Source organism: Anser anser (genome assembly GCF_964211835.1).
Source record: "Anser anser genome assembly, chromosome: 27".
NCBI classification, from domain to species: domain Eukaryota; kingdom Metazoa; phylum Chordata; class Aves; order Anseriformes; family Anatidae; genus Anser; species Anser anser.
This window is the reverse complement of record NC_139748.1, coordinates 5551888-5579670: the sequence shown is the minus strand read 5'-3', so window position 1 is coordinate 5579670 and position 27783 is coordinate 5551888. Positions and strand designations below refer to the sequence as shown.

Genomic DNA, 27783 nt, shown 5'->3' with positions numbered 1-27783 from the left:
CTGGCTGGGGCGTGTTCCTCGTGGGAGAGCAGGTGGAGAGGAGCAGTGTCTGGGCTGGATGCGGCCCTGCTCGCCTCAGATGTCTGCAGAAAGACCCAAGGACTGAGTTTCACTAAACAAGCAGAAACCTCCTGAGCCCTTGGAGCTCCCCACTGCCACCACCATCTGCCCCTGTGGGGACAGGTAGGATCATTTCTAGGCCATTATCTGACCCACGGCCTGATTCAAGCTCTGGGTAGGAAGAGGGAGGGACAGGGAAGCCACCCTTGTTTGCTGCCTTCGGTTTGGGTTTTCGGGAAGAGCTGTCCCACCGCAGGGAAGAGCTGAAGCCTGGGGAGCACCACGGGTACCTGCTTCGTCCAGCCTCCCCCAGCCAGCTGAAATCCCCGAAATCTGCAGCACTGGAGGCAAGTCAGGGCAGTGTGAGCAGCACGCAGACCAGGAGCAGTCGGCTGCGAGCAACACTGCGGGGAGTTGTTAATGAGGACAGTCAGGTTTGTTTTCCAGGAGGGAGCTCATCGCCCCAAAAACCAGGAAGCACTGGCAGGAGCGAGCACGGGCACATTGTCTCTCCTAAACAGACTGGGGTTGCTGGCAGCCAGGCTGAAGTGGCATGACTACACCTGGTTGCATTTCCACTTTCCAACAAGCCCAGCATATGCCAGAAGTTAGCGACAGCTTTTTTACCCAGAGGGAGCTGCTTAACACAATGCTCTTTGTATCTGTCAAGCATGGGGGGGAGGGAGGCCTGGGGATGCTGCCAGGGCTGGGAAAAGGTGTGTGTTCACTCAGGAAGAATTGGTCCTGTACGTACTTGCACACACACCGAGGTACAAACAAAATGTTCATCTGCTGATGAAAGAACGGCCTGCCTGGAAGAGACACGGGCTGGAAAGGAAATGCATTTCTAGAGAAAGACAGGAGCAAATATTACAGCATGCTGAATTATTCCTTGTAAATAATATTGGTTACAGATCTAACTCTTTTTCTGTTAGTGAATCACAGGTGAGCCAAGCCTCATCTTTGTTGGGCAATACTTTCCATCTGTCGGCTGCTCACAGACACGTCGGGTATTGCTGGGGAGAAACTCAACCCCAGGCCCTGGCATGGAGCTTCTCGCAGCATTGGCGGTGCTGCAGAGGTGGGCTGAGGGTCACCTGGGGACAGGGCTCACGCTGCCTCCTCCCTGGGGTCGGTCCCTTGGCATCACCCAGGCCTGTCCCAGAGCCCCAGGTTGTGTTACAGAAAGTTGGGCAAGCGGTGCAGACACACACCCAGCCTTAAGTGACCTCTGCAGCTTCCTGCGCTGCTGTGAAACCTCCCTGTAACCTTGGAAAGTCCCTCTAGGGTGAGACTTTTAAAGGTATTAAGCATCTTGTGCGCAGATAGAGATTTGAGACTGTCAGTCAGTTTAGGCTGCTAATGCCCTCTGATTTCATTCAGTGCAGTGATGTGAACATTAATGGGCTTTGACTGATGCTTTTAAAATGCCCAGCAGTGTCCTGTCTGCACTTCCAATCACTTGCTCTCTTTGTAAACCCATTCCTGTGCCTCTCTGCGCTTTGGCTGAGGCTTTTTGCAAAAGCCTTGTCCTGCCTGCCCTGGCACAAGAGCGTGTACACAAGGTGAGTGATGGACACCTGGCAGGTACAACAGAAAGTTACTGGCTCAGAGCAGCCAAGCAGCAGACAACGAGCTGTGTGCATCTTGCAAACAGTGAGGTCTATGAGCAGCCATGTGTTAGGCTATTCTTAGGCAGATCGTTTTGGACTCAAGCAGAGGAAACTGGAAAAAAAAAAAACACTGATCCATTGGGACCCAGATGAAAACTGAGTGTGCCAGAGCAAGCTCTTTAGGAGGTGTGGACCTCTCATATCTAATAGAGGGGATGAGGCTTGAGGAGGGGACACCTCGCTCCTGGTTTGCTCCTGGGCCCTGGGGACACAGCTCTGCGTGTGCTGGGGCTCTGCCATCACACTGCAGGTCGGACAGGGCTGGGAGGTCTTGTCTGTCACCCTCTCCTGCTGACTGCAATTATTAGACTATTTGAACCTTTTCCAGATCCTTCCATTTGAGGTCTAGGTCCTACAGAATCCTGGTTCATTTGCTCAAATCCACACGTGCAGTGCAGGCAGCCAGACTCCCTCTGGCTGGAGGAGAGAAAAGCTCCTGGGTGTGCAGAGACAAACCCTGCTGTAACAGGACCTGCCTCGTCCCCTGGGCTGCAGAGGGAATCCAGCAACAAGGTCTGATATGGACCTTTTCAGGGCTGCATAGAATAAAACCCAGCCAGGCCAATCTCACACCCTAGGGAATATTTGTCAGGGAATGACAAGACAGGAAATAAAACCAGAAAAAAAATATGGAGTAAGTGCTATCAGCCTGGAGTCCTGGAAGGCACAAAGGAAGACCAATTTGGAGAGACTAACTGGGATGATTTACTGTGTAAATACCTACCGGGCAAAGCGGAGACGGTGCTGTAGAGTAATTCGCATGCAAGGATGCGGGTAAAGGAGAAGACCATGTAAGAGAGAGGGGGGCCAAGAGAGATCATAATGTAATTACCATGCCTGGGCCCAGAGGTTGAGAATTACAAGGTAATTGGGCAGCAACTCATTGCTGTGTAAATGTATGGTTATTTCTGTTCTGTAAACCACAATCCAGGTTACATGGTAATTACTTTGAGGTCCATTAAGTGTAATTATACAGTAATCTCCAGGAGCCAGTAATTACCCTCATGTTCCAAAGTATCTACCACTTAAAACTCGGTGAGTTTCATGCAAGGAGGAAGCAGTCACGTGGCTTTCAGGTTTCAATGTCCTGGTCTGTGGGATGACCAGCAGAGGGTCAAATGGTCCCATTTCAGCTGGACCTGCCTCTCCATCGGGCCTGCTAGGGGAGGAACACCGCACGTCTGAAGCTCTGCCGGCCGCCCCAGGCTCCCTCTACTCAACAACAGGATCGGTGCCTCCAGAGGCCTGATCCTCCCCAGCTGCTAGTGGTGCCCTGAAGCTCAAATGAATAATTTCCTGCAGGTGCCAGCCCATTCCTGATGTTCCTCAGGGCTCAGGCCTGGGGCCAGTTTTGTTTCACATGTTATCAGTGAGGATGAGGGGATCGCTGCACCTCAGGAGGTTTTAATGACCCCCAGTTGGGCAGGACTGATGGCCTGCTGGAGGGCAGCAGGGTTCTGCGGGGGGACCTGACCAGGCCGGGCTGCTGGGCCACGTCCAGCTGTGTGGTGTTCAACAAGGGCAAGTATGGGGTCTGCACTTGGGGCCCACCAACCCCACTCACGGGGCAGGCATGGGGAAGGGTGCCTGGAAAGCTGCCTGGCAGAAACAGCCCTGGGGGAGCTGAACACAAGCTAGTGGACCCTGGGAGAGGGGAACAAGGCACTCTGGAGGTGTGAAGCAGGAGCATTGTCCAGCTCTGGGCACTGAGAGACTTGGGGGAAAGGAATCTAGTTGGCAGCAAGAAGGCCACAGGTTTCCTGGCCATTGTCAGAACTGGGCAAGTGTCTGAACCTCACTTCCAATATTGCCCTCAGTTTGGGGCCCCTCACTACATGGTCATTGAGTGTGTGTAGAGAAAAGCAGCGAAGCTGTGAAGGGACTGGAAAACAAGTGATAGAACGCGAGGCAACAGCCTCAGGTGGCACCAGGGAGGATTAGCTTGGACATCGGGAAGAATTTCTTCATGCAGAGGGTGGTCAGGCATTGGAATGGGCTGCCCAGGGAGGTGGTAGAGTCCTGGAGGTATTTAAGATATGTGTGAACATGGCAGCGAGTGACATGGATTAGTGATGGGACTCGGTAGGTCAGGTTGGTGGTTGGACTTGGTGATCTTGAAGGACTTTTCCATTCTAAATGATTCCGTGATTCTCTGATTCTGGTTGCCAAATTCTGCACTTGCCATTGTGAACAACTATATCAAAGATATATTTTATTTAATTTATTATATAGCGCCCAGAATTGTCAATATCTCTTCCGCATCACTTCCACCTTTGGCTCACGGTTTCCAATGTGGGGTTCACCTCAGCAATCAGAAGACCTGGACCTCAGCATGTCCCAGTGGCAGGGAGCTATGGGATCCCCAGGTCAAGTGCCAAGGGAATTGTCCCTTGCTCTGCAGGTCCCTGCTCCCCTCTACACCCAGAGAAACCCCTTTTGCGGAGCTGAGCTGAAGCTGTTCTTGTGTTGCTTGTTCTTCCTAACACCCCATTTTGACCTGGAAAGGCAGGAAAAATTACTCATGGCCACAGTGTGTGGGAGTGAGACCCTGGGACAGGGGAACAGGGCACTCTGGAGATGTGAAGCAGCGGCATTGTCCAGCTCTGGGCACTGAGAGACTTGGGGGAAAGGAATCCATTTGGCAGCAGCCCGCCAGCAGCCACGGCTTGGGCTGGCTCTCGCCCGACAGTGCTCCTAGCAGAGAACAGTCCTGCAGCAGGAATGCGTGAGAGTTGGTTTCCAGGCAGTGGCTGGATCGGCGCAGTAGGAAAAACCTGTCTCCCATGCTTAACGACCAAGTTTCCGTGCCTTCAAAGCACAGATACACTCAGCTGAGTTCCTACAGCAACATTAATGAATGTTTTTCCCTTCTCTGTCTTTCAGGGATCTAAACTACAATGAGCTGTTGGAATTCCCTGGGGCTATTAGGACGCTGGGCCGACTGCAGGAGCTGTAAGATTTTCTATTTATTCCTTTTCAAAAGCATTCCCTGATGAAGAGTGACCAGTAAAGGGTTGCCTGTACTCTGACTTGGGGAGAGCACTCAGTCCAAGCGTTTCTTTTATCTTACCCAGCCATGCACATAAAAGCAGATTATCCCTTTGATTTTCATCAGCTCTAATCACCTCCCCATCACTCTCAGCACCATGGCTGGTGGAGCTGAGTGGGAGATCCCCCTGCCCAGCTTGGAGCAGGTTCCTCCAACAGCTCTTCGTTCCCCTGTGGTGTCTGATGGGCTCAAAGTCCCTCAGATCTCCAACCACTTCTAATGTCCATTCCCCAGACTGGGGACATAACCATGGAGTTAACTGCGTTATTGTGAGGCTGTGGCTTTTGCATGCCCTGTGCCACCTCCTTTGTCATGCCTAAATGGTTTGATGTCTCTTAGGGCAAGATTATAACAAGGAATGCCAAGAATTTATGACCACTTTAGTGGCTAGCTCTCTCTCCTCTAACTGGTCAGCCTGGGAGGCACTAAAAATGGGAAAACACCCCAGTTAACACCCACAAAGGTAGAAGACCCAAGGTAGGGTCACAGCTAACTGATGTGGATCTGCAGTTCCTGTGGAACCTAAGATACGTCAAACTGGTGACAGGCTGGGGTGGGACAAAAATAGCTGCTTTGGTGCTTCTTGAAGTGAAAATCTGACACTTCTTTTTTTAATTTACTGGAATAATTTCTTGTCAAGCAGATTTCTCAGACCACATATCATAATTACTCTGATATTCAAAATGAGAATAAGATCCTTAATCCACTTTGAGATGGCTTTTGAAATTCACATCACTAAATAAATAATCACTTCAAACAGATACCCAGCTAATAGCTAGAGCAGATTCTTCTGGGATGAAACAACCTGGGCATCACCCAGAGCCTGGTCCTGTTGCTGGACACAGCATCCCACGGCTGCCATTCTCTGGCTTTTGTTGTACAGGAGGTCAGGCTGTGGTCACAGAGCTCTCTTCTGATGCAGAAGTTTGCTGGTAGCCATTTTCTCAAGCTTAGCCAAAAATATCACATCTTGATCTACAAATTCCTTAAAATCATGAGGGCCAATAGTTCATAGTAGGCTGCACTCTGGCTAACAGCTGTTGAGCTGTAAGGAAGAGACCATCGATAAAAATTGGAATCCCTGGATGGTATAAAATAAGCACATTTTGTTTGTTCATTTCCTGTCCTGTTTCCTAGCCAGTAAAACCCTAAGTCCCTGTATTCCTACTGTGTTAAGTAGACTGACTTATGGATCACCAGACTACACAGAGTAAATACAGCAGAATGAGACCTTTGTCCTGCCAAATAACAGACCTTGTTCACTTGCTGGGCTGATGCTACAGCCGGGACAGAGCTTGCACATCTTATTTTATGTGTGGTTTTTAAAGACTCTCTGCTTTTAAAAGTGTTGAGGAAAAACGGCATCTCCAAGCCTTTCTAATGCATTCATATCAAGATGTTTGTTTCTCCCAACAGTGGTTTTCATAACAACAACATCAAAGCTATTCCAGAGAACGCGTTTGTTGGGAATCCCCTCCTCCAAACAATGTAAGAAAATTAAACAGTGTTTCCTAAATCCTTATGTTCCCTGGAAAGAAGCGCTTCCTGATGTCTTTGGTTGGTATTTCTGATGGTTTTCAACTGACCACAATTTGACATTTGTTGTATATAGGCTAATGTAAGCTGAATTCAGCTCTTTCTCAGCTCTGCTTCAGCTTTTCTGCCACAGGTTCTCCTTTACCCTCAGCTGAATTCTGCTGCAGTTAACAAGGCTGATAGCAGTGAAGGAAGAATAAACGGGAGGTCTGCACAGAAACTGTGCAGATAACAGGATTTTCTAAGCCCTGGTTGACATCTGCCTGTACATTTTCCTCACGTTCAGAACTCATGTCCCCACTGGATCTGCCTATCTGAAGTCTCTCACAGTCAGTGGGGAGAAAGTGCTTCTTCTAGGAGGTGATACAGCTCCTCCTAAAACTGGTTGGATCCTACGAGAGTTCACTTCTCTCCACTGACTGTGACAGGTAGGAAAGATGCTGGTGCTGTGGATATGTAAGATCAGAGGAGGTGTCATTAAGTGCAAGGTGTTTCCCAGCAGGATCACAGCAGTATAGGACTGAAGGAGGGCTTTGCATCTTTCTAGCCTGCCTGGTTCAGCAGAACCCTGAGGGACCCTTCCAGAGCAGCAGGATTTGAGACCTCAGATTAACCAATGTTCAGCCAAAACAGGCTGGTGGGAGAGCCTGGGGTTGTCTGGAAAAGAAGGTTTCCTCACAGGATGGCTATAGCAATTTCTGCACAGCTTACTACTAGTTGCTCCAAGGCTCTTGATCTGTAATAGCATCTTCTCCTGCATACACAGCAGAATCTAACCAGTTACTCATTTCCTTTGCAGCCATTTCTATGACAACCCCATCCAGTTTGTTGGACAGTCTGCTTTCCAGTACTTGCCAAAGCTACACACTCTGTAAGTTCACCAAGCAGATCCTCAAGGAGGTAACGCAGCCAAGCCCCAAGCCTTGGGAGCTGGACACCTTAGCAGCCTTCTCCGCTTGCTCTTTCCTAAAGACCTTCTGCCAACAATAGATGCAACTCTTCTGGCCAGTCCCAAAAGGAGTGAGCCAATGAGTAGACGCTGCAGATTTTTTCTGCTGAGGGAGAATAATTTTGATAAGGGCATTTTGGAGGGGGCAATTTGTTCCTCCTGCCTACCTAGCTGACGAGCACCTGAAGAATCTTCCAGGGTCTCCATAGCTGCATCAGCACCAGCAAAGACCATACTCACAAGCACCTCTACACTTTCTGCATGCTGCTCAAGCAAGACCTGCAGTGCTGTGTTTTTGCCCAACCACATCCCGTAACACCATCACCATGGCACAAATAACCTTTCTGGACAGCCAGCGGTGACAGAGCTTCCTTTATGTGCACAGCCCCAAGCCTGCTCCAGGGCCGCCACCATGTGGTGGGCACCACCTGGACCAGAACAGTTGCTCCAAGTTGGCCTGGTCTGGCTGGCTGGCCTTTTGGCAAACCTGTTGCAGCACAGCCCTGGATATTGAGGCAGAGGCAACCTCAAAATCTCTCCTTGTAAGCCTCCCCCAGCTTGCCACTGCAGGGACATAAACTCAGGCAAATAATAAATCCTCCAAATACCCATCCATTTTTTAGCATCAAATGCACGGACTCTGGGAAGCTTGGGTGGGATGCCCTTCTGCATTCCCAATGGTAACTGGGTTTTGTTTGTTTGTTTTGTTTTGTTTTTCTAAATTTAATTTGGGTAGAAATCATTCCAAAAATGTCAGTGATTGGAGGAGGGACTGAGCTTGCCAAGCCTCTCTGCACAGAAATACTGAACTCTGGCTCAGTGCATCTGTGCTGCGTGAGATGTCAGCTCTGCCCAGCCGGCGGTGGCACGCTGATGCGAGTGACACCTTTGGATCTGGGCCTCTGATCACCACATCTGGGTGCGAGGAAGCAGATTTGCCACCATGACATTCGGGAGCAGTTGGGTCATGGACCTCGGGCAGCTGCACTTGCTTCTGAGCCCTCTGCCCAACTCACTTCACCCTCATTTCTCTGCAGGTCGCTCAATGGTGCAACGGACATCAAAGAATTCCCAGACCTTAAAGGCACCACCAGCCTAGAAGTTTTGTGAGTGGCAAATCTCTCCCTTTTACCCTGCTATTTGTGCTCTTCCCTCTTCAAGGCGGTCCAGGCTGTTTCAGCGAGGACAACTTTTGCAGTGCTCTGCCTCTCCCTGGTCACTCACCTCTCTGCTTCGTTTCACCCCTGTGGCTCCTGAAAGCAGCTTTCTTCTCCGTGAGTTGCTCTCTCGGTACTGTTGAGCATGCTCTGATCTTTTTTTTTTTTTTTGGATTATTTTCTTCCTTTCCTTCTGTGTCTGTGAAGGAATGAGCCTTTGGGTGCAGTGCTTCAGCATGGTCTGTTGAGATCCAGTGCCTCGCTGCCCGTCCTGGGACCAGCACTGGCAGTGCAGTGCAGTACAGGGATGGAAATATCTGCTGTGTTTGCCACACATCTGCTGCCTGGGCTGAAGGCTTCCACAGCTGGTCTGGCCCCATCCTCACACCACCAGACCCAGGAGATCAGGCACCTGGAGGACATCCTGTCTCCAGCCGCCCGTGGTTCTCCTCTGCGGGGCACTGGTCCACGAGCTGTGCCCAAACTGGGAGCACTGCTGAGCACCTGGGCCCAGGAGTGTGCCCTGCCTGGCCATGCCTTGCTGCAGGGACCCAGGGACATGCCATCCATCCCCCGTGCACAGGTTTCTGAGGCAGCTGTGGCTCCAGGCAGATCACCAGTCTGGACAATGAGGAACTGGGACAGCAGAGTGTGCCTCGGAGGGTACAGCCACCTGCCCTGGGCATGGCCAAGGACACCAGTGAATTCAGTACCCAGAAGTGTCCCAGAATTTCTTTCAGGCACATTCACCTTTACCAGGTCCTTTACTTATCCAGTGCCCATTTTCCAAGTCAGTTTTTGTTTCTCTCCGGGTATTTCATTATCTTATTGATGTTGTCTTTCCTGCCACCGTGTGGGGCTGGTAGCTGGGCGTGTGGGTAGCAGAGTCTGTGTGCTGGCCCTCACCAACACCGTTTCTTCTCTTTCCTCCACTCCTCTAGGACCTTGACCCGTGCAGGCATCCATTTACTCCCCAGAGGGATGTGCCAGCAGCTGCCCAGCCTCCGAGTCTTGTGAGTAACATAAGTTTCTCTGTCCTGCCTTGTCTTCAGAAAAGCACCGTCAGGACCCAAGCTTTCTCCTTGCCCAACACAGGGGGAATAGCTATGGAAGACCATCCCATGGTTCTTGTTCCTGTTACCTTTCCCGTGGTGAAAACACCACCTTCTTGGATACTACCTGGACTTCTGCATGTTCTTGAACTTGCTCACCTCATCCTAGCATAGCCCCAGTGTGATTCTCTGGATGGCTATGAGCAATAAGGCACAGCCACATTTGTCTCCTGCTTGCTCTGCAGCAGTAGGAACTGTCTGCCCCATGCAGGGAGGGTAGAGAGGGTGCAACGGGCACTGGGTAAGAAGAGCAGCAGCATTTCAGGTATACAAATCACAAAAAACGGGGTTAAATGACATTTCATACAATGTCTTCCTGCCATTGTGGCTCCAGCAAGTGCCATCATCTTCCCACCCCAGCAGAGGACACAGCTGACCAGGTGGAGACCTGCAGGGCCTCCTGGCCCCAGCTGTGGTCCTTCACACGGTGCAGCAGTGGCAGATTGGGGTTTTGCTCTCAGTCTCTAAATTGCTTTGGCCCTATCTGCTCAGCAAGGCACTGAAGGATGCTGAGTGGGAGAATGTGCTTTTTCCTTAAGCTGGTACATGATGGAATCAGCTCCTCATTGACTCCTACATCTTCACAGGAAGCACACCCCTCATTCCTGAGGTCCCCAACCTTTTCTTCAGTCAAAGACATCCTCAGGAAGTGAGTCATGAGCCAGATTTATACAAGTTTGGAGCCTTAGGGCAAGAAGGAGGCTTGCCTCTCATCAGTCTTTATACAAGCAAGCTGAAAATGAAAACAAGTTTGTTCCAGGAAAGCAACAGGAGTGAATTCTTGATCACAGAAGTTGGAAACAAGAAAAAAGCATAAAAATAAAAGGCTACAATTTGTAACTTAGCAGATTACAGCATTTTGGCTCCAGCTGTCCCTGTAGGGAAGATCTCTCAGCTTTAGACATCTGGACCAAGTCAATGGACATCTTGCCACCAAAGTGTAGCCTTTGGAATGGCCCAGGCTGTAGGGTCCCATGTGCTCAGTTTATGTTTGCAAGTTATCAGCCTGTAAACCTTCACAGCAGAGCCTGTACTTCATGTCTGCCCCTCCTTGTGAGCGAGGGTTTTTTTGGGACACCCCACCTTGTTCCTTCTTCCTCTTTCCCAGTTAATTTTACTGACATTAATTGCGATGCTTTCAGCGTTTGGAGAGAGGGTGTATGGGCCAATGTTTGTGCGTGTTTACATCTCTCTTGCCTTTGAAATGTGTTGGCCTTCTGTCCCTTCAGAGCTAGCGGTTGTTCCTGCTGCTTTCCCCCATTTTAACAGCCCCTTGGCTGTTCGTCAGGTTAACATTACAACTGTGACACATCTGAACAGAGACGATATTTTTAATGCCACATTTCTGCCGCCCCCCTGCGGCTCACCTCATGCTGCAGATTGTCTGCGGAGATCTTGCACAGTGGCTGTGGGACCCATTGCATGAGAACCACTGAGAAGTGGCTGATGCTGCAGCTCTTTCTTTGCATTTGGGGACAGTCTCCAAAGCCAAACACAAAAATTTGGTTTCGTTTTTTTTTTTGGTTGGTTTTTCCTTCCTTTTCCTTCCACCACAGAACACTTGCAGGGAGGGGGCTGGCAAAATAATAATAACAATAACAACAATAATTTAAGTGTTTTAGTAGTAAAATATTGGCAGAAATGTGGAGAGTTGAAAGAAAGGTCAGATACAAATCTTTCACCTGGGACACCTTTCCCTTGAGCAGCCATGAATCCAGCCCCTGGCACTTAGGAAAAGAGATGATTTTAAGTGTTACCCCTTACTCAGCCCATTTTGGTTTTAATAAATTCACATCAAAGCTGTGCCAGGATAGGTTTTCCCCTGGCTACCAAGTCACTCTGCCTTGGACATCCCACAGGGACATGCAGGAGCAGGAACAGGAGTTTGCTGGGAATCATTTTCAAGTGGCAGCACTTGAAAAGACAGGGGCCAGGGATGCTCAGAGTCGGTAATGTCCTGTACGGATCCCTTGCCTGTACTATGGTCCTTTCCGATGTAGGGAAAGGCCAAATGGAGTGATAGGCAGGCAGGTTTGCTGCGCCAGGAAGGAGACAAGGCAGCTGGCTGGCTGCTCGGCTGGCCAAAACCTCCCCAGGCTCTGAAAGCACATCTGCAGCTTTTGTGCGCTCACCCATCCACAGCAGCAGGATGGGAGCTCTGGCACAGGAAAGCACGGCTGTGCACAGCAGAAGTTGGCAGGGATGTATTTCACGGTTGACTTGGAGCTGGGGAGGAGCATGGCCTTGAGGGAAAACCCACCCCCAGCTGTAGAAGCAGCTCCGACGGTCTGCAGCTTGTGCTGGAGGGAGCTGGGCTGGGGCTGGCTGCGTGGGTGAGCCACAGCACAATCCTTGCATAGCACAAAGATGCTTGGAGCAAGTGTCAGGTGTGTGCAGCGTGGAGATCCCCTCACCTGGGGGTCCTGCTCCCTAAGCTGTGCGCAGAGTAAGTCGTAGAATCATAAAAAAAAGAATTATAGAACCATCAGATCGTAGGATCATAGGATGGTTGGGTTGGAAGGGACCTTAAAGATCATCCAGTCCACTCCCCTGCCAGAAGCAGGGACATGTTTTACGAGATCAGGCTGCCCAAAGCCCCATCCAACCTGGCTTTGAACATTTCTAAGGATGGGAAGCCGTCATCCCTCCCACTCTGGCAATACCTGTTTCCCAAGAGAGGGCTCAAGGGCACGCGCTTTTGATTTATTTTTTTCCCTAACACTTCCGTGCTGGTTCCTTCCCTGCAGAGAGCTGTCGCACAACAAAATCGAAGATCTGCCCAGTTTCCACCGGTGTCAGCGGCTGGAGGAGCTGTGAGTAGAGACCTTGCTTGCGCCGTGCTCTGGGGCAAAGGGGTCACCTCTGGAGGGAGAGGCAGCCCCCGAACACAAAACTCAGCCACCACCCAGCACTGGGAGAGCTGAGCACTGTAACTCGCTGTTGGGACTGCAAATGGGACAGAGCTCCATGCTTTGCCCTTGTGCAAATAGAGAATAAAAATACATTCCCTGTGCATAGGAGCTTAATTCACTTGAGGTTTTTCAGAGGTCTCAGACACAGCAAGCAGAAGTAGGATGTAACAGCACTGAAATTTTGCTTTGGTAATTCAAGTTCCAGACATGAGCTAATCAAGAATGGGATTTATTCCATTCCATGCCATACCATAAACAGCTGCTTCAAGGAGTGCTCCCATGCTATGGGTGCAAAGTGGCTCTCACCCACACTGCTTAGGGCTTGCCACTTCGTGAAGGAGATTGATGCTTTGTTTATGAATAGCGCTTGATCTGGGTCTCCTCTGGGCCCTGGGACGCACCCCCATTGCTCCAAGACACAGTTATTCATGCTCAGTTTAAAGTGTCCAGAGACCTGACCCCAGAAACCCTGCAAAGCTAACTAACAGAAGTTCTTGCCCTTTTTGAGAAAATTATACATATATATATATATTATATGTATAAATAATGGACTCCATGCTTTTACAGAATTCTGCAATCTGAAATAATAGGTGTGTGGGAGCAGCATCCCCACAAAAATACCACGAGAGGCTGTCCCTGCTCCCTGCAGCACCCCAGCCTGCGCAGCCAGAGCAGTTCATCCAGCCTTTGCAAAGCCAGGCATTCGGGCACTGTGAAATCACAGGAGAACGGGAGTCACACAGCCCTTGCTGCCTCTTTGGGAGCTCTGAGGACAGAGCTAGATCTGGAAGTATTTTTATCTATAAAAATAGAAAATGTTTTAAAAAACAGAAGAAGTATCCAAATAATGACAAACTTCCAGAATTCCAAACCTGTAATTTTATGCATGGTACCTAAATTTCTTCTTACCGTACCTCATAATATGCCAAATTCAGACTTAACATTAATATAAAAGCACAGCAAATCCCTCTTTCAGTCTACTGAAGTCAGACAGAGTGTGTTTTAAATCACATTTTCTTACAGAATAAGAATTTGAACCCTTAAGCCCAAAGTTATCGTCTGTAAGACCCACTCCCACCTGATAGCAGCATTCCTGCTGGGAAATAAGTTGAAAATAAGTCTGGTGGTGCGTGGTGGTACAGCCTGGTATGCAAACACCTTGTGTGTGCCAGTCGCTCTGCTGTAGCTGCCAACGTGCAGGTTTTTACCTGCAACACGCAGGTGGTCCCTTGCAGCTAAACATCCTTGGATTATTTTTCACTGACTTGCCCCAATATTCCTGCTTCCCTCTCCCACGCAGTGCCCCTCTACCTGAGACCCCCAAATTTGTGCAGAGCTCCCTAAGTGCTCTCATTTGAAACCCTAACTAGAAGTATGAGCGATGCCTTTTTGGCTACATGGGACGCTGAGAAACCACCAGTAGATTAGATGCAAGAGCCTCAAGCCCCTGCCTCTGAAACACAAATATGTGGCCAAACACCAGCTGAAACATCACAGCCATTGCTTGTAGGTCCTTGTGAGCAAGTCTGAGATGATTCGAGACCATTTCTGAGTCTGAAAGGCAGGCTAGCTACCCAACAAATGCCCTGGGTAGAGTACGAAGCAGTGGCTGCTGCCCCTTGCAGAAGGTCACACTTCTGCAGGTCAGGGAAATCGCAATTTTGAGGAATTTAGAAGAAAATATTCACCATTGTTACACACGGGGGAAAAGTAAACTGCAAAACTGTGAATGTTTCACATGAAGGGGATACTTGAATCAGCTCTGGATGTCTCGGGAGGGCTGTGTGCAGTCTGTAGGTCAGTCAGCAAACACCTCCCTGCCCTGCCTTGGGAGGGCAGGAGGCTGCTGGAGGGGACTTGCGCCACGATGGCATCAAAAGAAGAGGTTGTCTGGGCCCTGGAGCTGCCCGTGGGAGAGAATGGCTTTGAGCTGCTTTGTTTCTGCTCATTTACCCCTCGAAATAAGAGCAGATTTTCCAGACAAAAATGACTTCTACTGTGATAGTTTGCTTCTGCTGCAGAGGGACAAAGATCCCCATGAAGTATGAACGCTGCCTTCAGCTATTTTTTCTCAGACCAGTTTCTGTTTTCTCAGTGGCCTCCAGCACAACAGGATCCATGAAATCAGAGCAGACACCTTTGTGCAGCTGATGGCCCTGCGCTCCATGTAAGTGCCGCCAGGTGTGGCTGGCAGTGGGAATGACCAGGCTTTTTGCTTTGGGAAGGAGAACTGTGAGCGCTGAGCCGGGCTGATGTGGAGTTTCCCAGCCCCACTCCCTCTGTCTCTGTTCTGAGGCTTCACGTTCTCCCTGAAGCTGTCCAGTCCCTCCTCTACTTCCAGTCCCTTCCAGAATAGAGGCAGCCTTGCTTAGGGCTCAAGTCTTCTCCCTGGCTTCACTTCTGCATGCAGGCACCCCTGTGAATAAACTCCTTGCATGTCAGGCTTACTGCCCACACATGCAGAAACTCCACACCACATGTGCTACCACACGCTGCAACTCAAGTATTACATACTGCACGTGGACACCTGCCTCCTAAATGCCCTTAGAGACATTGATTCATGGCAGGAATTTACCATGGTGTGCATGAGCTCTAGCAGCCTTTTCCCTACACAGCCTAGTCCTGGGTCATCCAGGAACACTCCCGGGCCTCACATCAATGCAGAGCATCTCATCTGAGCAGGGATTATCTCCATAAAACTCAAAGAACATGTTAGATGTACTAAGTGCACACAAGCATGCAGATACCATGCACGCATAGTGACCTTGCAGTAGACAGCTCACTTGAGTGCTTGGCACCTTTCAGAAGCTAGTAAGGCTTTGTAGGGTGTGATTCTCTCTGAGATGTATGGAAAGAGCCCTTCAAGTGCAGATGGTCTTTATTTACTGTTCTGCTAGGAAGTGAACTGAATCACATAGAAGCTTTTTCCCACAGTGCAGCAATTTGAGTGTCATTTAATAGGCCATCGTTCCCAGAGATCCATGTGTGTCATGGGACCACAACTGCACAGGAACATTCACGTACTACATGTAACGCCACAGGCAGCACACAAATGCAAGCATGCTGCTGTCACAGTACAGTCACACAACTGAGCATGTAAGTTCTAGCATTTGTCTCTGGGTGCCTGTAGGAAAGGTTCATCTTACCCACCCTGGCTCCCTTCAGAATGGGACAGATGTGGAGAGATGTGGCAGGTTGCTCATGTAGTCAGCCTTAGAAGGAGAAGAAATGGTTCCTGACATACTGATTCCTGTCTGCTTATGACAGAGGGAGGTGAAACCTCTAGGTCAGATGGAAACAGAGGGTAGGAGGTTATTGAGGTGCTTCATTGAATCCTTTCCATACCCATCCAACTGCACATGACAGGCAACACTCTCAGATGACCTTGGTTCACCTTCCACACAGCTCCTGAACTTACTTGTCCTTGTCTGGGTGCCCAGCAGTGTGACCACTTCAGAGATGCTCTGGCACTAAGGGCAGACCAAGTAACCTGCTTACTCTGTTAGAAACTACCCAGATACAGACTCAAACATATTTGCCTCCAGGGAGCTGCAATAAGACAGAACTCGCTGCCAACCAAGGGACTACAGATTCCACACTTGTTCGCATCAAAGCCCTTGCCCAGGCCAGTGTCAGCAGCTTCACTCTCCTCTTCTGCACCCCTCTTACTGGCCTGTCCTTGCCTTGCAGAGACCTGAGCTGGAATTACATCCAGTTTATTCACCCTGAAGCCTTTGTGACGCTGCACTCGCTCACCAAGCTGTAAGTTGCGGTGATATTTCTTTGCCAGTGGGTCCCTGAAAGCAGGTATCTGAGCACCTCAGACTGACTCCCAGAACTACAGGGGCACCGGAGGTCATTTAGCTGTCAGAAGGGTGCGGTGCTGAGGCCTGAGGTGTGCACCTCAGCACTGATGTGAACAAACCCAATCCCAAAGTTTCCTATCAGTATTAAAGGGATGATGAGATTGCAGATGAGGTCATCTTCAAGCTGCTCTCACCCTGAACGCTTAAGTCAGTACTTCCACTTTCTGATGCTTTCACGCCTGCCTTGGATGCCTTTATTGAAGATCGGCATGATAGTGCATTTCAGCAGGAGTCACGGCAGACCACCTTTGCTGGCTCTGGAGGGGTTCCCAGTCCACAGTCCCCTCACTAAGAGTTTTGGGTATTTTATGAGCCGGGAGCTGCAGTCATACCTGACCTGCTGTGGGGGAAGTGGCAGGGAAAGAGATGCATGGGGCAGATGCGTGCACAGGGAAGTAAATATCACAGAGAGCTTTCAGCATGGGCCTTAACCCCTGCCCCTCATTTCCCCCAGGGATTGCAGCATCCCCATTAACTCCAGAGGACCCTGGGCCCATGCACCACCCAGCCCCATTTCAGCCACACATTTTGGGAAGAAAGCAAGAGAGACAGCATGCCTCTCTGAGCCGCTGATGGCTAAGATACCACCAGCACAAGCTGACCGCGCTCTACCTCTCTGCTTTTCCTTCACAGGGACTTGACTGACAACCAGCTGGTCACGCTGCCCCTGGATGGGTTGGGTGGACTGACCCATCTGAAGCTCCAAGGCAACCCGGCGCTCTCTGAGCCCTTCACCAAGGAGAGCTTCCCCAAAATGAGGTACTGGTTGTGCCCTGGGCCTTGTTCACTCTTTCCCTTCTGGCTCTTGCTGCAGTCTGTATTTGTTTATATCAATCAGCCTCCTGCTTTCCTTGTTTATCTCATGCTTTCCTCCATCCTTTCAGGCCAATAGGTTGAGGAAGCTTCATCTGCTGCTAACAAGCCTCATCTTTTAAAGTCTTCCATGGGAAAGCGATGATGCGCTTCTGGGCCTGCCACCCCCATCCCCAAACGCACACACACAAGTGGAAAGCGTGGAGCAGGCCCAGCTCAGGGCTTCTCTCAATGGAAAACATTCCCAGAAGCCAGTCCTAGCTAATGACATCCAGCTTTCCTTCAGTAAACTCTGTTTGTGTGGCCGTGTCTTGTCTGCTATGGATTAATGAGGAGCCCGAAGGGGTCAAACAGAGCAAGACAAGGCTGCAAAAAGCTTGGCGTACAGTGCTGCACCACAGGCTCTGGCTCTCCCTTCTCTATCTTAGCAGTGGGTCTTCAGCACAGTACCTAAGGGGCCTATAGTGCAGGTGACTCAAATTTTCCCCAGGTAAAGCCATCTTTTGCATGGGTCTTCCAGGCAGTTCTTTGGGAGCCAAGGATGCGTGAGCTGTTGCTTCCACCCATCCAGTACAAGCCGAGGGCTCCCAAGGCTGGAACTTCTCACCTTTAGGCACCTCCTCACAGGTCATTGTATTAGTGCTGGGCTTAACAGCTCAGGTCCCGTGAAAAGCATTGATCTGTCACTTGGGTCTGCCTTGGCAGTAGTGCCTGCAGGGCGTTCTCTTGTGACTTTTCTGACTCATCATGGCTGGTATCTGCTGCATGACTGCTTTCCAAACAGCAGGGGATCCCAGAAGCTTCTGGAGGGCTTTCCACACCCAGGATGGCAGTCCTCTGAGCAGAGTGGGTTGAATTCAGCACTTCCAGGAGCATTCCTTCTCTGAACTCATTCCACTAACATCTGTGGGGCTGGTTTGGATTTCTACCAGAGAGACCAAGACTGAGGGAGTGGTTCATTGAAGCAAGCCAGGCCATAGACCCGTTAACGTTCCCTAAATTTTGGGGTACTGCCACTAAGCATTTTTATTCTTAGGACATATGTGTGGAGGAATCATCTGAGAAAGATTCCTAGCCATCCTGGGAGGATCTGTACCTCCCTACCACCTTTCAATAATAGGATTTAATTTGGAGCTTATAACAGGAAGCAAGCTTGTATACAGAGTTTCCATAACCTCCCGCGGCTCAGCCAGAAATGTTTGGGAACTTAAAACAAAAGCATATTTTTAGAATATAGAGTTTCACCATATTTACTGATCTTGTCAGAAAACCTTAATTGTCTAGAAAACCTGAGGTTCCTTTGACTTCATCAGCAGTCTTTCTGGCTTTCAGCAAAGAAGCAGGAGTTTTCTGTCTTTGAAGAAGATGCAACTTCTCACTGACAGCCTAGTATTTCATCCAGATGATGTTCAGCTGCTGTTTAATTAACCTTGTAATACAAACCGTAATTGACAACTAAGAATTCTACTTTCAGGGCAACCAGACAGTAAAATAACTTGCTACATTTAAGATACCTGAGACTCCCCTGCCCTGACTGGTAGGGGTGAGCCACGGTCATGGATCTAGAGCTTGGAGGTGCATCTCTGACCTTCAGCAACAAGCAAAGAGGGTCCTTGCACTTGCTTAAGCTCTTAGGAAGCTCCTTATCCTGAACAAAAGAAAGGATGTTCAGCAAAAAGATGGTCTTGGGGTAAAAACTGAAAACTCCACACGCAGAGGTTATGCTTATGGCATATAGCTAGCAGGCATGGGAAAGCAAGGCTATTTCAGTCTAGGGAGAACCACACAAAGGTTTTGAGGAATTATCCAGGAACTTTAGTGGTTTCCAAACCTGGTGTTTGATGACAGACAGCATCTTAAGCACCAAAAGTGAGGCAGCCTGGAAGCACTGTGGCATGATTAGGGTCCACACTCTATCCTGTCTGGAGTCCCTTTCAACAGAGAACAGTCCTGCTCCAGTATGACCATCAGCAAACAGGTTGGCCTTTGACACATGAAAATTAAGCACAAAATGCAAAGTAATAGTCAGGTCACCTAAAAGTGCTGCTTTCCCCCTTTGCAGAGTCCTCGAGGTACCTTACGCCTACCAGTGCTGTGCCTATGGAAGTTGCAGTGGCTTCTTCAAGGTGTCCAGCCAATGGGAGGCAGAAGACATGAGCCCTGAGGAGGAAGATCCCCACAAGAGGACCATGGAGTTCTTTCCAGGTCATGCTGATAACCACTGTAAGTAGGCAAGGCTGAATGGTGATCAATCTGTGGCAGGGCTATGCTGCATTGCACCCACCTCAGAGAAGGCAGACTGATCCTCCTCCAGTTCTGGTGGCCACTTGCTGTGAATGGGCATCAAGCAGTGTCACTGCACTGGAAGGAGAGCTGATCTTGCACTTCTAAACCTTAACATTCGGACAGAAAGATCTGGCAGTCCTCAACAGCACGGCTATGTGTGCTAATTTGACCTTACTGACTACAGAGGGAGGCTGCACAAGCCACCTGAGCAAGGTGGCTGAGGTTACATGGGACAGCTTCTGGGCTTGGTCATTAGGTTTCTGGGCAGTACAGAGCCTCTGGCAGGACATCTGTCTTCATTGCCACAACACGCAGAGGATGGACCCTAAAATTAATCTGAAGGGTAAGAGAATAAGCTCAAAAGACTGGAGCTTGCAGCTGGCTGGAAGTAACGAGACCCATGTCCTTACACCTGTGTACCCACCCTGAAGCTACAGCAAAGATCAGGGAGTTATGAAGAAAAGGAAAGGTTTGAGGAATACGATGAGCACAGTATGGGTGCTAAACTATGCATGACAGAAGTGGCTCCAGTTAAAGCTGACCAGCAGTTTCTGTTCCAGTGTCAATTTATTCTGTGCTCCAAAATGTACTTCTGCATAAACCCCCATGAAATCTGTTGCACATGGCTATCCAAGGAGTGTGCAAAGCACACCTCCTGCACCCACAGATCCACAGCACGTCGGCAGCTCCAAGATGAAAGTTGGTCTGATCCCTTTACAAGGGAATCTCAGAATAATACAAAGAAAAGCATGAGCTCCTTTGGCCCCTCTGTAACTGCTGGAGAGTGGAAATACCATCTCAGGACACAGCTTGGATGCTGTATTTGTTTACATGCTTGTGTAAATATAGAGGCCACATGCACTTCCAAGGTCTGAAACGCCCTGTAGGCAAAACCACATCATGCTTGTGCCTGCAGGAGATGGGGAGAGGACCGAGTCCCTGAGGAGTGGTGCAGCTGCACTTTGCCCACATGCTCCTGGGAACACCTCACACCCAGCCACAGCCAGGGCATCTGTGCCTCCTGACCCAGCCAGCGAGTGAGCCACAAGCCCTGCGTCCCTCGCTCCTGCCATCTGCCCTGTCCTGATCCTTCATGGTCTAAGTATAAGCTTTAGCAATGTAAAAAGTCCAACCAGGGGCTAGCCAGTGTGATTCCTACTTGCATGATATGGCTTCAGGAAGCGTGGTAGACTGGTGGTTGCACTGGGCAGACAGTACAGAGGAGGCGTATGTTAAGGTCATTGCTGCAGGAATTTCTTCTCCTCCGGGTTAGTTTTTCCATCATTAATGCAGCCCATACTTTAATGATCCTCGTGCATATAGTTGGGGTGTTTGCCCAACAAATTACAGTATCTTCAATGAAACTGTGAAAAGACCTGGTTTGCAGCCAGGGACCATAGTACTGCTTACAGACCTGGTCTTGCTGGGCACCGAACACTGAAGCTATTTGCTGTCTCAAAGCATCCACTGTCCTGGCCCTGACAAGCAACCAACACCCTCCACAGGCCTCCAAACCAGTCTCAATCCCATGGATTATATGTGTGCTCAGGAGATATTAGGACCAGAGGGGAATGCTGAGTGCTTCTAAGATGTGCCAGATGAGACTCTTAACAGCTCGTAAAGGCCCACATTTTCAGATGTTAAAGCACTGGGTTTGTCTGAAATATCAAACCACAGCCGTACAAACGTGGAATGCACAAGAACGTCCTTTCTCGCTATGCACAGCTTTCACGGATCATTCTCCCTACCATTCAGCAACACATGGGCTATTCTTGGCGATTAGGGTTTTGTGATGTTGCTGTCTTACTTAATTAATTGTTGCTTTATTTATGTTCCCAATGCTTCCTTTCAGATGGCCACCAGTGGTATTTAACTCTGTTATATGAGTTGTGCAACAGTTCCTCCTTAAGGAGGAAAAAAAGCTCCCAAACATTCCTTCCCTGCAACAGAGAAAGTGGCCTCATTACAAGAAAATAACTCAGTTTTTTTTCCCTGCAGTGTACACCAGGCTTGTCAGGGCACTTGGGTGCTGTGGGAGAACTTGAGAGGCATGGGGCACGCTTCCAGATAGCCAGACCCTCTTGTCCTCGCGTAGGGCTTCCAGCAAGGGACGGAGGATCCCTTTACAAACAAGTCCGCAGAACCTCACAGCTGGATGGTGAGAGGTGACTGGTCCCAGACCAGCTGTGTAGGGATGAGAAACGGGTGCTGGTGGCAAGCCCTGCTCCGGCAGCCAGGCAGTGCAGCTGCCCCCAGCATATCCCAGCCATCAGCCAAGCCCTGCGCCCAAGCGACCATCTGAATTCCAACTGCAGAGTGCAAGTGGCTTCATGGACCCCAGGGCTGGCAGCTCTCTCCCACCCTCCCAGGGCCCTGGAGATATGGGAACCCCGCCTGCCACTTAGGGAACACCACCCACGTGTGTCCATTCACGTCCAGCTGACGGCCACCTGAGGCCCAAAGCAGCGTGCTTAGTGCGTGCCCCATCACTCAGTCACCTTGTCACAACAGATGTTTCCAAAACTTTTGCTGCTTGGGATATGCCTTTCTGGATTACGGCTGGTGGCGTTTAGCAGATGCCCCTGACCCGAGCCTGTCCCCTGTGGCTGGGCAGCAGCCCCGAAGGCTCGGGGGCTCGTCACACAGCACGGCCACCCCGCGCTCCCCGGCACCTCCCTCCTGCCACCCTCCCAAAACTGGCTGCAGAGGGAGGACAGGGAAAGTGCGAATACTACATGGCCGCGGGGCACTTCCATCACTGTCCCAGCACCCCCTTGGGGACAACTGGTTTGAGGATAGAAAGGGATATATTTACTTAAAAGCATATGTTTGCAATAACGGAACAAAGCTACAGAAAGCGAGAAGAGAACACGCTTGTATGGTTATCCTTGACAGTAAGACACTGCTTTATTCAGTCTAGCATCTCCATTAGCTTGTAAAGCCATTTAACTTCTGCAACTGTCCAGCAAGCCCTGGAGGGCCCTTAGAGCTACTCATTTCCTATTTCTGTCATTCAAGAAGGTTACTCGAGTACCCCAAAAGCACCTGTCCAGGCCCCTTGCATCCACCCATGCCCTAACTCCGAGGGAGAGAGCAATTATCTGCAAAACCCAAGTGGTGCTGCCCTTGCTAAAGCAGACAATACAAAACGAGAAGAAGCATCCAGACCTATGTTTTCTCTTTTACCCTTTTTCCAGCAATTCTCCTCCTTTTCCTCCCACTTCACTGTTCCTACGGCCTGCTGGGAGCCATTAAAACTGAAAGGACAATACTAGCAAAGTTGTTTTTTCCACAAAGCCTCAGAAAGTGGAGGTGCTGTGGCAAAATTGTAATAAATAAGGGCTACTTCAAAAACAATGCAGTCTGCCTTGATAGAACAAAAAAAGCCATTTTCAACTATCAACAGTTCGCAGGCTGGGGGAAATACTGATTTCCAGCAGAGAGAGGTACATTTTCTGCTTTGAACCCTGCTGTGCTGGCCAAGGATTGCTCTGCAATTCACAGCTAGCTCAGTAGTCCAGGCAAAACAAAAGATCACTGCCTTCACCTCACGCAGATGTTTAACCTACGCTTAAAATCATCCTTTGTACATTCTGGTCCTTTGAAGAGAAAAGGGATGGGGGCAGATTTTGTTTGAACGTTACCACGGGCTGGGTGGCAGGGGGGGCACAGAAAGTGCAAGTCTCTGCATTGATTTGAGTATTGGGACTGCACATCACAGCCTCTGCACTGTGGATGGAAAAGACACTGGAGATTTATAAGACTATAAAATACAAGGAGGAAATATTTTTCCATCCCACTGTGAGGGTTTTCTTGCCAGACTCCAGAGCAGCAGTAATATTTCAACTCATACAGACAGATTTAAAAAATGGCATTTTTTTTCCAAAGCTCACTTGAAGTTGAGAAAGCCACAATGCTTGTCAGGAGGCACTAAAGATAGCGCGTTATTTGTCATCATTCTTTAATCAAATAATCCCAGTCATGTTTTCAAACACAGGCAGGGAGCAGATCTCATGAGAGGCACCATCTCAAAGCAAAGTAGGCATCTAACCCACTTTGGTTAGCCACATCTTCAACGCTGTGAAAACTCACCTTCCTGGTGAGCTGTCACAGACTGGCTGGGTACAGCATCCATCACAGCACCCGATGCAGATTTCATCCCACAGCCACAGATCTGGTCCAAGCTCCCTGGCTATCAGGCAAGCAGAAAACACCAAAAAAAGCCTTTCCCCTTCCTCCCGCCTGTAGAAAACCTTCCGGCCTTCCCTGCTGGGAGCAAAAGGCTGTGCTGGTGCCATGGGTGGGGATGGTGCAGCGGGACAGCAGCTGTCCTCACTGTGCCCTTCCCAGTGCTGTGAAACTGCAGTGGTTTCAGAGGGGGAACAGGGAACAAAGCAGAAAAGCATGTCTTGGAGTAGACTAGGAGGATGCTATTCTCCTTGGTGGTGACCTACACCATGATTTTGGCCCACAGGCACATGGAAAACACATCTGAGATCTTGGCCCCATTCTCTTCCAGCAGCTTTTCCATCAGCCAGGGAACCTCTGTCTGATCCTCGGAGCACCCAAGCCCTGCTCAGGGTGCAGCTGCCAGAGGGATGTGGGTGCTGGCCCAGCAGGCTGGGCTCTGAGCGCAGTGCGGTCTGGTTTCATAAATCCCATGGATCCAAAGGCTGCACACATGGAGCATCAGTCTGCCTTTAAGAAAACTCAGGACTGGGAACCTCCAGGGTCACAAGACACTACAGTCTCAAGAAATCATAGGATATGAAATAAAGAAATGATGCTCTGTCTTTTTTCTTCTGAGCCATTTGGTGGTAGTGGCAGTTGCAAACAATTTTGTGCTGCAAGTAGAGGCTGAGAGTTGTCTTTGAACAAAGCTCCAAAATCCTTGTTGATGAACTAACATCGAACAAGGCCTTCCCAGAGAGCTTCCATTTACGAGATGCATTTGAAGGCTTTGTTTTCTGTAACCACATAGGCTAGAGCATTTCTTTATTTTTCATGCAGCATGCTGGGAGGAGGGATCTGCAAGTCACACAACTCTGGGATCTGGGGTTCTTATGCTCTGGGGTTCTTATGCTTCAAATGTTGGGAGTAGCCTAAAAACAGAGGGGTTGGCCACACTGCAACCCGCCAACATTTGCAAGACATCTCCATGCCTTCTTCTTCCCCAACAGTGACTGCAGGGAACAAACTGGGCACCAGCAGATACTTTGAACAAATGGGCTGGGAAATGGCTGGGAAGGTCTATGCTGAGGACAGGCAGTGAGAAAAGCTTCTGGCCCAGCTAGCCCTGATGGCCCTGCTCGTTCTTCTCCAAGCAGTGTTTCTCTCTTGTTTTCTCCCAGATGACCCAGATGCTGATGACCTCCAGCTGGACCTTGAGGAGTCAAAGCTGCACCCCACTATTCAGTGCACACCCAGCCCCGGTGAGCAGCCAGGGAAACCCTTTTCTCTGAACACAGCTGGGCTCCTTCGAGCAGCTCTAAATCCCCAGGCTCCCGCGACCCTTCCTGGAGTGTCTCACAGACATGAAGACCACAAGCCTGAAATGCTGGGCTCTGGCCAGTCGGGGGGCAAGTGAGGAGGACAACTTCCTTCTCCCACTTGGATGTAGCTGCCCTCCTACAAGGAGAAAACAAGGGCATTGTACCCCTGACGTGGGGGGTTACTTTTGTATGCTCCTTTCCAGCCTTTGGCATTCATTAGGCATGGGGCTGGCGGGGCCAGGAGAGGGCTGGGACTTGGCCACTGCGCTGAGCAGCACCGCTAGAGCAGTGTGGCAACTTCTCAGTTTAACTTTGGGTTTTGTTTTCTTTCAGGTCCCTTCAAGCCTTGTGATCACCTGTTCGAGAGTTGGATCATCCGGCTGGGAGTCTGGGTCATCGTTCTGGTCTCGGTGCTCTGTAACGGGCTGGTCATTCTGGCTGTCTTTGCCTCTCCCAGCTACCTCTCTCCAGTTAAGTTCGTCATCGGCTCCATAGCTGGAGCCAACATGCTGACCGGCATTTACTGCAGTATGCTAGCCCTCGTTGACGCCCTGACCTACGGCCAGTTTGCGAAGTTCGGCGCCAGGTGGGAGACTGGCACGGGCTGCAGGGTGACAGGGTTCCTGTCGGTGTTTGCCTCCGAGGCTGCCATCTTTCTGCTGACGTTGGCTGCGGTGCAGTGCAGCATTTCAGTCTCCTGTGTGCGGGGCTACAGGAAGGCACCCTCCCTAGGCAAGGTCAAGGCCGCAGCCCTTTGCTGCCTGTTGCTGTCCTCTGTGGCTGCAGTTCTGCCTCTTTTCTCCATTGGGGAATACGGAGCATCCCCTCTGTGCCTCCCATATCCCATCCCAGATGGGAAACCCGCCACCCTGGGCTTCACTGTGGCCTTAGTGATGACAAACATGCTCTGTTTCCTGACTATTACGGGCACCTACATCCGACTCTACTGCAACCTGTTGAAGGGGGAGTTCAGCGCTGTCTGGGACTGTGCCATGGTCAAACATGTGGCCTGGCTGATCTTCACCAACTGCCTCCTTTACTGCCCAGTGGCCTTCCTCACCTTCTCTTCCACGCTCAACCTCTTCCTCATCACCCCAGAGGTCATCAAATCCGTCCTCCTTGTGGTCCTGCCCCTGCCCGCCTGCCTGAACCCCTTGCTCTACCTGCTCTTCAACCCCCACTTCAGAGATGATCTCCGCCTGCTGAGGCAGAAGAGCCAAGACAAGGGGAGCTACCCCCAGTCCTGCGGGGTCGACGACATGGAGAAAAGTTCCTATGACTCCACCCAGGCTCTGGTGAGCTTCTCTGACATCGACCACATATTCGAGACACCCGATTCCCTGGGAGTGCACCCCATCCTCGACAGCTACAGCTTCCCCTCCATGACGCTTGTCCCCTGCCAGCAAAGGGTGGGCACCAGGGGGAAGGAGAGGGGCTACTCTGAGCACTGCCCCTGCCTCAATGACAGTGAGGTGCTGATCGCTTCAGAGAGCCGGGATCCAGCCGGCAGCAGCCTCCGGATAGCCTTCTTCCCCTCCCCGCCCACGCCGCCCTACACATCTCACTTATAAACCTCGGAGTAGCCGTGCCCAACAGCCCCACACCACACACTGAGGGCCAGCCCCAGGGCTGGGTGGCCAGCAAGGTGACAGCAGGCTGCTCCGTGTAAAGCACCAGTACAACCCGTCTACCCTCACCCCCCATCATATACGCCTTGGCAACAGGCACCGCACTGCCAGCTGCCACTCGCCTGGAAGGGCTCCGACTGAGCTCCAGACACTCAGGGCTGGCCAAGGGAGGAGGCAAACCCCCTGCGCGCGTGTTTCCCCTGCTAGGGACTGTGTGGGAGAGAGCCCCACCAGCTCAGGAAATGGCTCAGGGAGACCCTCCTCCTCGTCATCCTGAAGCACCACGAGCCGGGAGGAGCCTGCAGCAAAACCGAGCGTGTCTTCTCAAGGCAAAGACGTCTCAGCAAACAAAAGCCATTGCTCTGTGGCAGAAGTATGTGGAAGTGGCCGTCTGTAATGATATGGCCACCCACAGGGACCTCAGGCCTTGTCCTCCAGGGTCTTCCGCAGGCCCCACAGGCCCCTGGCAATGGGCTTGTGTCTCCCTCACACCATCAGCTGGAAAAGCAGAGGAAATGGGTTACAAGCAGCGCACTCATTTGTGCACCTGAGGTTTGGATGGCTTCCATGTTGGGAGGCTCTGCCTCACCCACCGAGAGCCTCGCCGTTAGGCAGGACCCACACTTTGAGTCACTCCCAGGAGCTGGGGATGCTCAGCCCTTCTGTCAGTCTGGCCCCCGGTGTCTAACAACAGGTCTCAGAACCCCAAAGCAGCCAAATCCCAACACCTCCCCAGAGAAACCTACGTGTTTTGCCTGAGGTCACCTGGCCAGGGTGCCCTGGGGGACACAGGGCTCCCTCCATCTCCATCGCACCCTCCACCTTCGCATGCCCAGGGCACTCCTGGCTCCTGGGGAGGTGCAGCGGGGATGGGGCCTGGCTCATTCACTGCCCCCAAACCTCAGTCCTGGAAGGGGCTGGCGGTTCTTGGGTACGTGTCCCCGACACAGAACAACCAGTCCCCTATTTTGAGGACAGCTTGCATAGAAGGAGGGAACAGAAATCAGCCTTGTGGGATGATGGTGTCAGGAGGACACAGGCCACTACAAACAGTCTTGAATTCGCTCCCTGCAGCTCAGGGATCTCCCAAATCCATCCTCTCCATCACAATCCCTCCCACTGCTGCCCAGCGCAGCAGGGAGCCCCACGGTCAGAGCTCAGGCCCTGGGCAAAGCTTTGGTTCTGCTGACATTACTGCAGCTGTATAAGTCATTCATTCCTGTGAGATAATAAATGAGCCCCGTTGCTGA

At 50.6% G+C, this 27783-nt stretch overlaps 1 protein-coding gene across 2 annotated transcripts in view; it reads left to right on the top strand.

Annotated features, from left to right (window-relative positions):
* LGR6 (leucine rich repeat containing G protein-coupled receptor 6) overlaps window positions 1-27783 on the top strand; it is a 137490-nt gene extending 109707 nt beyond the window's left edge. For both annotated transcript variants that reach the window (XM_083812279.1, XM_083812278.1), the window contains 12 exons: window positions 4617-4685; window positions 6199-6270; window positions 7118-7189; window positions 8305-8373; window positions 9366-9437; window positions 12284-12349; window positions 14544-14615; window positions 16139-16210; window positions 16948-17073; window positions 19190-19350; window positions 24765-24845; window positions 25239-27783. In XM_083812279.1, the coding sequence (XP_083668405.1) occupies window positions 4617-4685; window positions 6199-6270; window positions 7118-7189; window positions 8305-8373; window positions 9366-9437; window positions 12284-12349; window positions 14544-14615; window positions 16139-16210; window positions 16948-17073; window positions 19190-19350; window positions 24765-24845; window positions 25239-26476 (2170 nt within the window). In that variant the 3' untranslated portion in view covers window positions 26477-27783. The remainder of the gene's footprint in view (window positions 1-4616; window positions 4686-6198; window positions 6271-7117; window positions 7190-8304; window positions 8374-9365; window positions 9438-12283; window positions 12350-14543; window positions 14616-16138; window positions 16211-16947; window positions 17074-19189; window positions 19351-24764; window positions 24846-25238) is intronic.